Genomic DNA, 12,828 nt, shown 5'->3' on the forward strand with positions numbered 1-12,828 from the left:
CAAACACGAGCCAACCACAACAACAACGGTGGTGGCAACTAGAACAATCATGACAAACACTTTCTCTTTTTACGATTACATAATCACTTTAATAATCAATTCTAAAGATCAATCCAATAAACAAATCCATGCAACCAAGAAAAATACGATCCTCTTCCCATGACCACCAAACTCACAAATCAGCGACTCACATAACACAACAACAGAAACGAGAGTTAAGGGTTAACGATACCTTCTCGACAACACCGGTTTGCTCTCCCGTGAAGGCGTTACGGGCAACAGCACAGGTTGTACACAACGAGAGTCTTGGAGATAACAAACGGCGGCAACCAACACCAACAACATAACATCTCGATCGCCTCTTCCTCTCACGCCAACACCACCTCAGCCCGTACTCCTCTCACGACCCCTCTCCCCTTTCATCTCTATCGTCACCACCACCCTCCACCCCGCCCCCGTCCCCCCCAAGACAAGAGGCGTCGAGTGTTTTTAAAGGAACGATAGGGTTTTTCCTTGGTTTAATTTGATTAAACCATAATTTAGCTAAACCAAGAATTAATTAAACCAGTTCTCGTTTAATAATAATTCGATCAACTTAATAAACCAACTAAAATTAAACCGGTTTCACTCCAATTCCCGACATAAACATAAATCATTTATATATTAATTTTTGGGACACGGGCGTTACAAGACGTAAGAAGGGTAGGAAAGGTTGGATGCTTTTGAAGCTTGATCTTGAGAAAGCATATGACCGTGTGAGATGGGACTTCCTTGAGGACACGTTAAAAGCTGCAGGGTTTCCAGATTATTGGGTTGTGTGGATCATGCGCTGCGTTACTGGACCGTCGATGACCGTTTTGTGGAATGGAGAGAAAGCATCACCGTTTAAACCTCTGCGGGGGCTTCGACAGGGAGACCCCTTGTCGCCATATTTGTTTGTCCTCTATCTTGAGAGATTGTGTCACATGATCGATAAGTCCATCAGCTTGAAGCAATGGAAGCTGATCAGTTTATCGCGGGGAGGGCCTAAACTCTCGCATATCTGTTTTGCAGACGACTTGATCCTGTTTGCGGAGGCGTCTGTAGCACAAATCAGGATAATACAAAGAGTGTTAGAAACCTTCTGTGTGGCTTCAGGTCAGAAGGTGAGTTTGGCTAAGTCAAAGATCTTTTTCTCCAGTAATGTGAGCCGTGAGTTGGGTGGAATGATCAGTGCTGAGAGGGGGATTAATTCAACTAAGAATTTGGGCAAATATCTAGGGATGCCGGTCCTCCATAAACGAATCAACAAGGATACGTTTGGCGATATTCTTGAACGCGTGTCGTCTCGGTTATCAGGGTGGAAGGAAAAGTTCTTGAGTTTTGCGGGTAGGATTACTCTTACCAAAGCAGTTCTAGCATCGGTTCAAGTGCATACCATGAGCACGATTACCTTGCCTCAATCTACTCTTAAACGGTTAGACCAGATGTCCTGCTCTTACTTATGGGGTAGTAGTGCTGAGAGGAAGAAGCAACATCTCCTGAATTGGAAAAAGGTGTGTCGTCCCAAAAGGGAAGGTGGCTTGGGTATTCGATCTACACCAGAAATTAATAAAGCACTCCTAGCTAAGGTTGGGTGGAGACTACTTAAGGATCAAGACAGTCTCTGGGCCAGGGTGTTGAGAAGCAAATACAAAGTGAAGGAGATTCATGATCATTCATGGCTGATCTCTAAAAGCAACTGGTCGTCGACCTGGCGGAGCGTGGTTGTGGGACTGAGAGAGGTGATCGTTCCTGGTTTGAGTTGGGTGATCAGGGATGGGAAGTCTGTTAAGTTTTGGTCTGATAAATGGTTGCTTAATCTGCCACTGATGGAGGTAGTAACAGGGGATTTACTTGCTGATTGTTTGGCTCTGATAGCGCATGAACTCTGGCAGAATGGGGTGGGTTGGTCAATGGGTCGAATTGCACTTTATGTTGATGAAAACATCATTCTGCGGTTGAGAGCAATGGTGTTAGATACTGTCACAGGCGCCAAGGACCGCTTGTCGTGGAGTGATACACCGGATGGGGTGTTTACGGTGAGCTCTGCCAACACGATTCTTACTCGAGATAATACACCAAGACAGGATTTGAGTTTATTGTTTCAAAGATGCTGGAAAGTTACGGTACCAGAAAGAATTTGTGTCTTTATCTGGCAAGTCTTGAACCAGATTTTAATGACTAACGTGGAGAGATGTCGAAGACATCTATGTGATTCAGGGCTCTGCCAAGTCTGTAAATGTGGCGATGAGACAATCATCCATATTCTACGTGATTGCCCCGCTATGGCGGTGTCTGGGACCGTTTGGGTTCAGCTACGAAATGGCGAGATTTTTTCTCCATGTCTCTGCTTGAGTGGGTGCATAGCAACCTGGGGGATAGTAAGTTGGTTGGGGAGACTTCGTGGTCTATACTTTTTGCAATCTCTGTTTGGTGGGGCTGGAAGTGGAGATGTGTGAATGTATTTGGTGCGCGTGGCGAATGCGGAGATAGAGTGCAGTTCCTAAAAGACTTGGCGAAAGAGGTTTATGTGGCTAACCAAAAGGTTGTGGTTGCTCAACAGAGTCGAGGGCCGAGGGTGGAGAGAATGATTCGATGGGGCAAGCCCCGTGAGGGTTGGATGCGCTTGAATACTGATGGGGTGTCACGGGGGAACCCGGGGTTAGCTACTGCCGGTGGTGTTCTTTGGGATAATGCGGGTGACTGGGTTCGGGGGTTCATTTTGAACATTGGTGTTTGCTATGCTCCGTTAGATGAACTATGGGGCGTTTACTATGGTCTGTTTACTGCTTGGGAGAATCGGGTCTTGTGGTTAGAGTTAGAGGTGGATTCCGAAATTGTGGTTGGTTTTCTGACAACAGGGATAGGGGAGTCTCATCTGTTGTCATTCCTGATACGTTTGTGCCATGACTTTCTTTCAAGGGACTGGATAATCCGTATTTCACATGTGTATAGGGAGACTAATCATCTTGCAGACGGGTTAGCGAACAATGCGTTTTCTCAACCTTTAGGTTTTCATATGTTTGATGTTGTACCGGATTGTGTCCGTTCTATTTTGTTGGAGGATGCTTGTGGAACTGCGTTCCCGAGACAACTCCGATTGTAACTTTTTAAAAAATTTTGCTGAATAAATTTGGGGGCTTGCCCCCCTTTTCCGACCAAAAAAATATTAACATTGATTCTAATATGTCTCGTCCTTCAGCTTACTCAGCCATCAGGACAATATAACATGCTCGTGTTACTTTAAAATTTTAATGTGTGTACATGCTCATTATATTTTAAATATTTGTATTAATTTTATACATATCAGTTATAATGTATTAAATCTTTAAAATTTTAAACTTTATTATATACAGGAAAATTACAGTTAAACTAAAAAAATGAAAAAACCGTGTACAAAATTTTAAATTTGAATAATTGTCAAGTGAAACTCATTAATATTTGAGTTCATTTTGATCTGGTTTATGTTATAACTATGAATCCTAAACGTTTTAGCTGATATGTGACGTTAAATACACATATAACTAGGTATTATCCCGCGGAAAACCACGGGTTGAACTTTTTTGATGAAAATTTATTTATAGTGGTTTGTGATTAAAATTTTTTTGTTTATATTATAATTTTTGTATTTTAAAAATGTTTATTGAAAACCTGTCAATAAAACATTTGCATGTAATGAATAAAATTATTTAAACTTTTGTAAAATATTTGCTATAGTTGTGAAGTAAGTAAAAAGGTATAACTAACATGTAAAAAAAAATCTTCTCTGTTAGTTTTTTTTAAGTACAAATTAGTTTTGATTCTAACCGATTTTTTTTTACTTTTCTACAATTTTTTTATTTGATGTTTCCCCTATTTTTGTTTATTGAATTAAAAATATTTATTTAATTAATTATTTAATCTTAATTAAAATTTCTAATGGCAATTGAATGTAATTTTTTACACATTTTAAGGTTAGTTTTATATTTGTACTTCCCAATTAATATAGTAGGATATGTCGATAAGCCAATTTTATGAAGACATATGATTATTGTTATAGCATGTTTAACAATAAAATATCCACTATATATTAATAGAGAAACATTTTGTTGAAAATGCTGATGTGTCATCGCCATAGCGATTTAGAGACTTATTTACAGTTAAGCATCTAAAAATAAATATTTACAAAAATAAGTCTTTTGATTTAATAAATGTGCCATTAAAATATATAAGGAAATCTTCATTTTATTATTATTTACATAAATGTGTCATTAGAATATATAAGATAATGTTTCTTTATATTAGTTTTTAAAAATGAAAGACTTCATCAACTATAAAAAAAAATATAGTTAATTATTTAATTATCATTTTCATAACATATTGAATTATTTAAAGTAAATTACATTTCATAAACTATTAAAAACTTATTCATCTATTTAACTTTTTGAAATATAAAACTTATTCTCCCATTTAAATTTTTTTGATGACTATTCAAGTACTCCCTCTATTTCACAATGAGTGTCATTTTGACACACTTCACACAAATTAAGAAAATATTAAATTATATATATATATATGCTCTTATTTAATAAATGTTTAATGGGTTAATTTGGTCATATATTAAGGGTAAAACTAGAAAATCTAATGTAAAAGAAGCATTGAAAATATTAAATAGTGCATTGGAAATGTAAAATGACACTCTTTGTGAAACAAAAATAAAATTCTAAAATGACACTCTATGAAACAAAGGGAGTATGTATTAAAAATTAATTATCACAATAATCTTAAAAATAAATAACATTTCGTAAACAATTTTAAATCTGTTTACCAATTTAAATTTCTGAAAAACACAAATCTGTCTCTTATTTAAAATTTTCAATGACTATTCGAATATATTTAAAATTTTATCAAAAAATAACTACCACAATATTCATAATAATAAGATATTATTAATAATTTTATAATAAATGATGATTCAACGATCTTAACATGATATTGAATTTTTTGAAATCACAGACATTCATTTTTCCCTATAAATTTTTACCACTACTACACTTTTTATTACATCTTAGCACCTCCTTATGTATAGATTTTATTTCCAAAACACTTTTGGAAAACTAACTTTAGATATCTCCTAAAGAAAGTAAAACTAACATTTTGATATATATATTTAGATACTCCTAAATATATTCTGCTTGGTCTCCAAGCTACTTCAAGCTTACAACAACATTTTCCCCCTTAAGCTTAACACCATGCTCACTCACATCTTGAACTCCAGTGAAGCCTCTCATTTCACTGAACTTGATTCTACTAAGAGGTTTTGTCAAGATATCAGCCTTTTGCTCAACACCAGGGACATATTCAACTTCTATCTGCTCATCTTCAACACATTCACGAATGAAGTGATACTTCCTATGGATATGTTTGCTGCGACCATGGAAAACAAGATTCTTGGTGAGTGCTATAGCTGACCTGTTGTCTATACGAACAGTCACCTTCTTAAGAGCTTCACTAGTTACTTCCGAGAGCAAATCTTGCAACCAAATAGCCTGCTCTGCTGCTTCAGTAGCCGCCATGAATTCAGTTTCACAAGAGGACAAAGCCACCGTTTCCTGCTTTTGAGAACACCAAGTAATAGGACAGCCATTCAAATAAAAGATGTGTCTGCTAGTACTCTTGCCATCATCTTCATCAACATTGTAGCTACTGTCGCTATAACCGACTAAACCCGAGTTATCTCCTCGTTTAAACGTGAGACCATACTCTGTAGTTCCTTGTAAATACCTCAAAACATGTTTTAAAGCAACCCCATGACTCTTCTTTGGACAATGCATATAGCGACTTAAGATTCCAACAGCAAACGACAGATCAGGTCGGGTATGAATTAGATATCTAAGACAGCCAATGCTTCTTTTAAACTCTTGTTCATCAATAGATTGTTCTGCCATTGATTTAGAGAGTTTCGTACCTGAGTCAATTGGAACTTGTACGGCATTACACTCTGTCATACCAGCTTCTTCGAGAATCCTAGCCGCATATCTCCCCTGTTTCAACGTAATTCCACTGCTTTCTTGCACAACCTCAATGCCAAGGTAATATGTCAACTTGCCAAGGTCACTCATCTCAAATCGACTTGACATTTTGAGTTTAAACTCACGAATTAAACTCAAGCTGCTTCCAGTAACAAGAAGATCATCAACGTAAACCGCAACAATCAACAAATGCTCATTTACTTGTTTTCGATACAGAGCAGGTTCCTTATCACAACGAACGAACTCCAATTCCACAAGAATCTGATTGAGCTTATGATTCCAAGCTCGACCTGATCTAAATAACTTAAAAATTACAGATTAAATTTAAAAACACTAAAAAATTAAAAATATAATAATATAAGAATAATTCTTTCACGGGTTAAATCTAAAAGCAGTAAAAATTTATATTTTTATAACCATAAGAAATTTGATACGGTACAAATGTAACATTAGTATAAATAAAACTAAATTATTGTCACGTGTCTGCGGTATACAACTGATCAAATTTTATAATTAACAATTAAAATATAATTATATAATCTTAAACACTAAACAAAAGAAACAAAATTAACAAACAAATACAATTTTTTAAAATTTTATTTTTTTTACAATATTGGCCCGCGGTGTACCGCGGGTTAGAATCTAGTAGGAAAATAAAGACTAAGTCAACCCGGAAAGAAAGTCAGGAAAAATAACNTTTTTTTTTTTTTTTTTTCTAACCCTAATCGAAACTTAACATACCCTTGACCTTGAGTCATTTTCTTCTTCGTTAAGAGATCACAAGAGAAGACATAACAAGAGAAACAATGACAATGATGTCTTCTCTTCCGGAGGAATTGGTAGAAGCAATACTCTCTAGGGTCCAGGCTACGTCTCTGAAACTTGTACGATCTACTTGCAAACAATGGAACGCTTTAGTGAAAAATAACCAAAGATTCACCGACAAGCACTTTCGAGAAGCTGCAAAGTCTACGGTTCTCATCTTGAAGGATTACAGGTTTTTCCCAGTGAGTATCAACCTCGACGTTTCTGCTACAACCATAGAGTTTAAGAATGCACTTAGCCCAGAGGCTCCCCATTCTAACTCAGAAAAAGTCGATATAGCCAAAGTTTTTCATTGCGACGGTTTGTTGTTATGCACCACCAAAGATAAAAGACTCGTGGTTTGGAATCCGTATTTGGGGGAAACAAGGTGGATCCAAGTCCCATTCAAAACTGAACACAAACGTGACCCAAGGTATTTTCTTGGATACCAAGATAACAAATCTTGTCGTAGCTACAAAATCTTGAGGTGTTGGTATCTTGACAAGTACAAACCATACTACTTTGCTACGTTTCAAATCTATGACTTTAGCTCTGAGTCATGGAGGGTTCTTGATTCTGTATTTCTCAACTGGTACACACAATTAAATACTGGAATATGTTTGAAAGGAAATACTTACTGGATTGCTTCAGAGGAAGAAAATGGTGATTTCTTAATCTATTTTGATTTTACAAAGGAGATATTTAAACGTTTCTCTCTGCCACCATTTGAGGGTTATTATAGGTATATGATGACTCCATCAGTTGTTAGAGAAGAACAACTCTTAGTGGTAGATGGGAACATTAGTACATCAAAGATGGTGATATGGATAACCAGTAATATTGATGTTGTTGGCGATGCTGCAGATTTGATATATAGCAAATCCTTTACAGTGGATATACCAAATCCCGATAGATATTGTCCGAATAATGTAAGTTATATAATCGACGAGGAGAAGAAAGTGGTTATGTGTGGGAATGAACGTACCTATGAGACCTACGAGAGCATGGTAGTCATAATTGGAGAGGACGGTCAATATCACACATAAGTCCCTTATGTTGAATCCAAAAATCCGGGGTGGTCTTTTATATTCAATTGTGTTCCAAGTTTGTCAAATCCAGCAAGGTAGTTGAAAAAGTAAGCAAATGATGTGACAACCCGTCCCGTTGACCCCACTAGCCCACCGCTAGCTTGCCCCCATAGGCCCGAAGCTGGCCCTGCAGGGCATCGATCCTAACCCTTCACTGGGTAAATGGAAATATTCATCCAAATCCACAGTAGGTTATTGGTGCGCCAGGCGTTCCTCGAACCCTGGTCCCCACCCTTTAACAACCTTCCCACAGGACAAGCTGTCACCAATTAATATGTTGACCCGAAAAAAAGATTAATATATGCGTCTTCTTTTCCTAATACCGTATTTTAAAATTTATTGTAGTATTATTAGATTGTTTTATTTAATTTATATTTTCATCTTTGAATTATTTGGGATTCATATATTACCGTGTTCATAATTTTCTATTCTTTTTTTAATTATGTCAAATTAATTTTCTTCTAATTTCCCAACCTTGATTGGAAACCCTTTTTTTTTTTTTTTTTGCAAACATAATTGTTACCATTATTCATTCAATCCCAAAAAAAGATAATGAGTGGAAGCTTATCTACTTAATGGATAGATAAAATAGGTTAATCAAACGCAAGCTTAATGGATGTCTTTCAATCGGTCTTCTATCAGCAGAATTGGGATGTGGTGGGAGAGTCTGTCACACTTCTCGTGTTGGACTTTTTTCGATCTGGAGTTTTACCACCTCAGCTTAATGATGCAGTTGTAGTACTCATACCGAAGGTGGTTAAGCCAGAGATGATTGCTCAGTTTCGGCCAATCAGCTTGTGTAATGTGTTATTTAAAACAATTACGAAAGCCATGGTAGAAAGAATGAAAGGAGTTATGACTCGAGTCATTGGTCCAGCACAAACAAGCTTTATCCCAGGACGGCTGAGTTCGGATAATATAATAGTCGTGCAAGAGACAGTACACTCTATGAGAAGAAAGAAGGGTATGAAGGGATGGATGCTCCTAAAGTTGGATTTTGAGAAGGCGTACGATAGAATCAGATGGGATTTTCTTGAAGATATTTTAAAGGCTGTTGGCTTCTCAGAGGTGTGGGTGCACTTGATAATGTAGTGTGTTACGGGGCCGTCAATGAGCTTGTTATGGAATGGGGAAAAGACGGAATCTTTTAAGCCGTTGCGTGGTCTACGGCAAGGAGATCCTCTGTCTCCTTATTTATTTGTTTTATGTATGGAACGCTTATGTCACTTAATTGATGGTTTGGTTAGGCGGAAAGAGTGGAAGCCGATTAAGATATCAAGAACAGGACCTCAACTGTCTCATATTTGTTTTTCGTATGATTTAATCTTATTTGTTGAGGCATCGGTGGCTCAAATCAGGGTGATAAGACGTGTTTTGGAAGCTTTATGTGGGGCTTATGGTCAGAAGGTTAGTTTGGAGAAGTCGAAGATTTTCTTCTCAAAAAATGTATCAAGGGAACAAGGGAGGTTGATTAGTGAGGAGAGTGGGATTAAATCAACAACGAATCTCGGGAAGTATCTTGGTATGCCTATACTTCATAAACGGATCAACAAGGAGACGTTTGGAGATGTTTTAGAGAATGTGTCATCTCGTTTGGCAGGATGGAAAGGGCGGTCATTAAGCTTTGTTGGGCAGCTTACATTGACTAAATCAGTTTTATCGGCTATATCAGTGCACACTATGAGCACTATCTAGCTGCCACAGGGTATATTGGACAAATTGGATAGAGTAACACGTGATTTTCTTTGGGGGAGTAATGCAGAGAAGCAAAAACAACACTTGGTTGCGTGGAGCAGAGTGTGTCGTCCCAAAAGGGAAGGGGGGCTCGAGATTCGAGTCGAGATATGAATAAAGCTTTATTGACGAAGGTGGGTTGGAGAGTTTTACATGATCAAGCGAGTCTCTGGGCACGGGTCGTAAGGAGTAAGTACAAGGTGGGTGATATTCATGATCCAGCCTGGATATCAGTCAAGAGTCATTTATCTTTGACTTGGAGGAGTGTCTGTAGGGGGCTGCGGGAAGTGGTTACCAGTGGAGTGAATTGGGTGGTTGGAGATGGGAGGAAAGTTCTGTTCAGGACAGATAAATGGCTTGCAAGGACGCCACTTGCAGAGGGAGTAGTGAGTGCTTTACCGCAGGGGTTTGATGAGCTCACAGCTCGAGAGTTATGGATCGATGGTGTGGTTTGGGATCTTTCCCATATATCACAATTTGTGTTGCGTGAGAAGTGTTTGGAGCTTGCGGCTATAGTATTGGACAGCTTTACCGGGGCTTCAGATAGGTTGTCATGGGGAGGAACCTCGGAGGGTAAGTTTACAGTTGCATCAGCGTATAATCTCCTAATACGCGAGAAGAGGCCTGAACAGAATATGGAGAATGCGTATAAGAGGATATGGCGGGTGATAGCTCGAGAGCGGGTTAAAATCTTCCTCTGGTTGGTAATGCATCAAATGATTAAGACAAACTCTGAGAGGAAGAGACGACATTTATGTGAATCGGGTGTTTGTACGGTTTGTCAAGGAGGTATCGAAACTATCCTCCATGTTCTTAGGGACTGTCCTACCATGTCTGGTCTGTGAGATCGCATTTTACCGCCAAGTAAAAGACTGGTATTTTTCTCTCAATCCTTACTGGGGTGGGTGTATGAGAATTTGGGAAGAGGAACTGTCACAAGGGAGGGGGATTGGTCCACTGTGTTTGCTATGGCTATCTGGTGGAGCTGGAAATGGAGGTGTAGTGACGTATTTGGAGAAAGAAGGACCTATCGGGACAGGGTATGTTTTATTAAGGATTTGGCTACAGAGGTAACACTGGCGAATTTGCTGTCTTCTGGACAAACTGCTCGAGTGGTTCAGGTGGACAAACAGATTGGTTGGGTGGCTCCAGCACAGGGGTGGTACAAGATAAATACTGATGGTGCATCAAAAGGGAATCCGGGTCCTGCAACTGCGGGTGGTGTGTTGCGAAACTCGACAGGAGCTTGGTTTTGTGGTTTTGTGGTCAATATTGGTAGATGTTCAGCACCATTGGCAGAGTTACAAGGTTAGAGTTAGAAGCGGATTCAGAAGTGGTGGTGGGTTTTCTTACGACAGGGATTAGTGACTCTCATCCCTTGTCTTTCCTGGTGCGTCTGTGTCATGGCTTTCTGGTTAGGGACTGGATAGTCCGTATTAAACATGTGTATCGTGAAGCTAACCGTCTAGCTGATGGTTTAGCGGGATATACGTTTTCTTTACCGCTTGGTTTTCATGCTTTTGATTTGTTTCCTAATGTTCTTGATACTTTGTTAAGGGATGATGTTGATGGCCATACGTGGCCGAGACACATTCGGTTGTAACTTTTTTCTTTTGTGTTTTAATAAATCTCAGGGGTAAAATCCTCGTTATTCACCAAAAAAAAAAGCTTACAACAAGCATAGATATATAGATTGGAAAAACATTGTTGATAGATCCATAGGAGCTCAAAGACTGTGACACCCTGGTTTGTGGAAAGGTTAAAAAGAATTGATTTGGCTACATATGTCACCAAAATGCACTTATTTTTTCAGTCAAGGGTCCTGAGAGAACTTCATGAAGAGTGACCTTCCTAGAAGTGATTAACAGAACTGTGCGAGTAAGAACAAAACACAGAAAAATATCATTTGTTGATTTGTAGGGTCGGTATACAAGTTTTTAAAGCCTCTCAAATGTAACAAACCGGACATCGAATATGGATGGATCCACGGACAGGGAATGGATGTAGGGCCCACTTAGGAAGGTGGGCCCATTGACTGAGAGTGGACATTGGCTCACTAAGCAAGGTGGTGGTTGAGGCGTTACAGAGACATAAGCTGCATCATGGTGTGTCAAAGACCCTTCCATGAATACATTGGGAAATTTAACATTTGTTACTATAAAAAGATTTTGTGACGTTAGAAAAAGGTTATTACTTTCATTGGTTCTCGAAGGCTCAGAGCAAGCCATTTTGAGATAGTAAAAAGATGTAAACATGTTCTCTCCAAACCGGAGGAGGACAGATCCGAGGTTTTTTCTTTGGTGGAGAAGGTTGGACATAAGGTTATCTCCCCAAGGGAGGAAGGTGGAGGAGGTTGGACGCAAGGTTATCTCCCTAAGGGAGGAAGGTGGAGCCAAGGTTCTTTCCATGGTGGAGGAGGTTGAACGCAAGGTTCTCTCCATTAGGGATGAGGGCCGAAGTTTTCTCCATGCTGGTAATACATTATTGTGATGATACATCATTGATTAGTATATTATGTAATATATTTTTTATTCAAAATGTTTTCTAAGCCAACAATTTTAGTAATTAAAAAACTATGCAGAAGTGAAAGGAAAATAGTTGGCTTAATGTGTTCATATAGACATTTTCTAGGTGGTGATAAAGACTATATTTTTAATAAAGAGTATATTTAGGTGTGAAGTGACCTTAGTGCAGTGGCCAATGGTAAGTCTTTAATGCAAAAGGCACCATCACACCAGGGATTGAGTCCCGCTCTCTACTAATATAGTGATTTGGCTAATGGGCCGGCCTTGATTGGTTGGTCATAAACCCTTCTTTTTTTTGCAAACATAATTGTTACCATTATTCATTCAATCCCAAAGAAAGATAACGAGTAGAAGCTCATCAACCTAATGGATGGATAAAATAAGCTAATCAAACACAAGCTTACAATAAAGATAGATAGATAGATTGGAAAAACAATAATCGTTGTTGATAGATCCATAGGAACTCAAAGACTGTGACACCCTGGTTTCCCGAAAGGTTTAAAAGAACTGATTTGGCCACATATGTCACCAAAATGCACTTATTTTTTTGGTCAAAGGTCCTGAGAGAACTTCATGATGGGTGACATTCCTGGAAGTGATTTTTCGGAACTGTGTGAGTGAGAACAAAACACAGAAAAATATTCA

General features: G+C 38.4%; 2 protein-coding genes across 2 annotated transcripts; one reads left to right on the forward strand and one right to left on the reverse strand.

The window, feature by feature from the left end:
- Window positions 5,208–6,790, reverse strand: LOC109129124 (uncharacterized mitochondrial protein AtMg00810-like). Its single transcript, XM_019236765.1, has 2 exons — window positions 6,774–6,790; window positions 5,208–6,327 (listed from the first exon to the last, which is right to left on the reverse strand). The coding sequence occupies exons 1-2, from the start codon at window positions 6,788–6,790 to the stop codon at window positions 5,208–5,210; spliced, it is 1,137 nt and encodes a 378-aa protein (XP_019092310.1).
- LOC104748605 (putative F-box/kelch-repeat protein At3g22730) lies at window positions 6,845–7,882 on the forward strand. The gene has a single exon (XM_010470217.2). The coding sequence runs from the start codon at window positions 6,845–6,847 to the stop codon at window positions 7,880–7,882; it is 1,038 nt and encodes a 345-aa protein (XP_010468519.2).

The sequence above is a fragment of the Camelina sativa genome, chromosome 15 (genome assembly GCF_000633955.1).
Source record: "Camelina sativa cultivar DH55 chromosome 15, Cs, whole genome shotgun sequence".
Taxonomy (NCBI): domain Eukaryota; kingdom Viridiplantae; phylum Streptophyta; class Magnoliopsida; order Brassicales; family Brassicaceae; genus Camelina; species Camelina sativa.

What these genes read in the sequence shown, in the direction of transcription:
- LOC104748605 (XM_010470217.2), top strand. Translation starts at nt 6,845, where the DNA reads ATGATGTCTTCTCTTCCGGAGGAATTGGTAGAAGCAATACTCTCTAGG.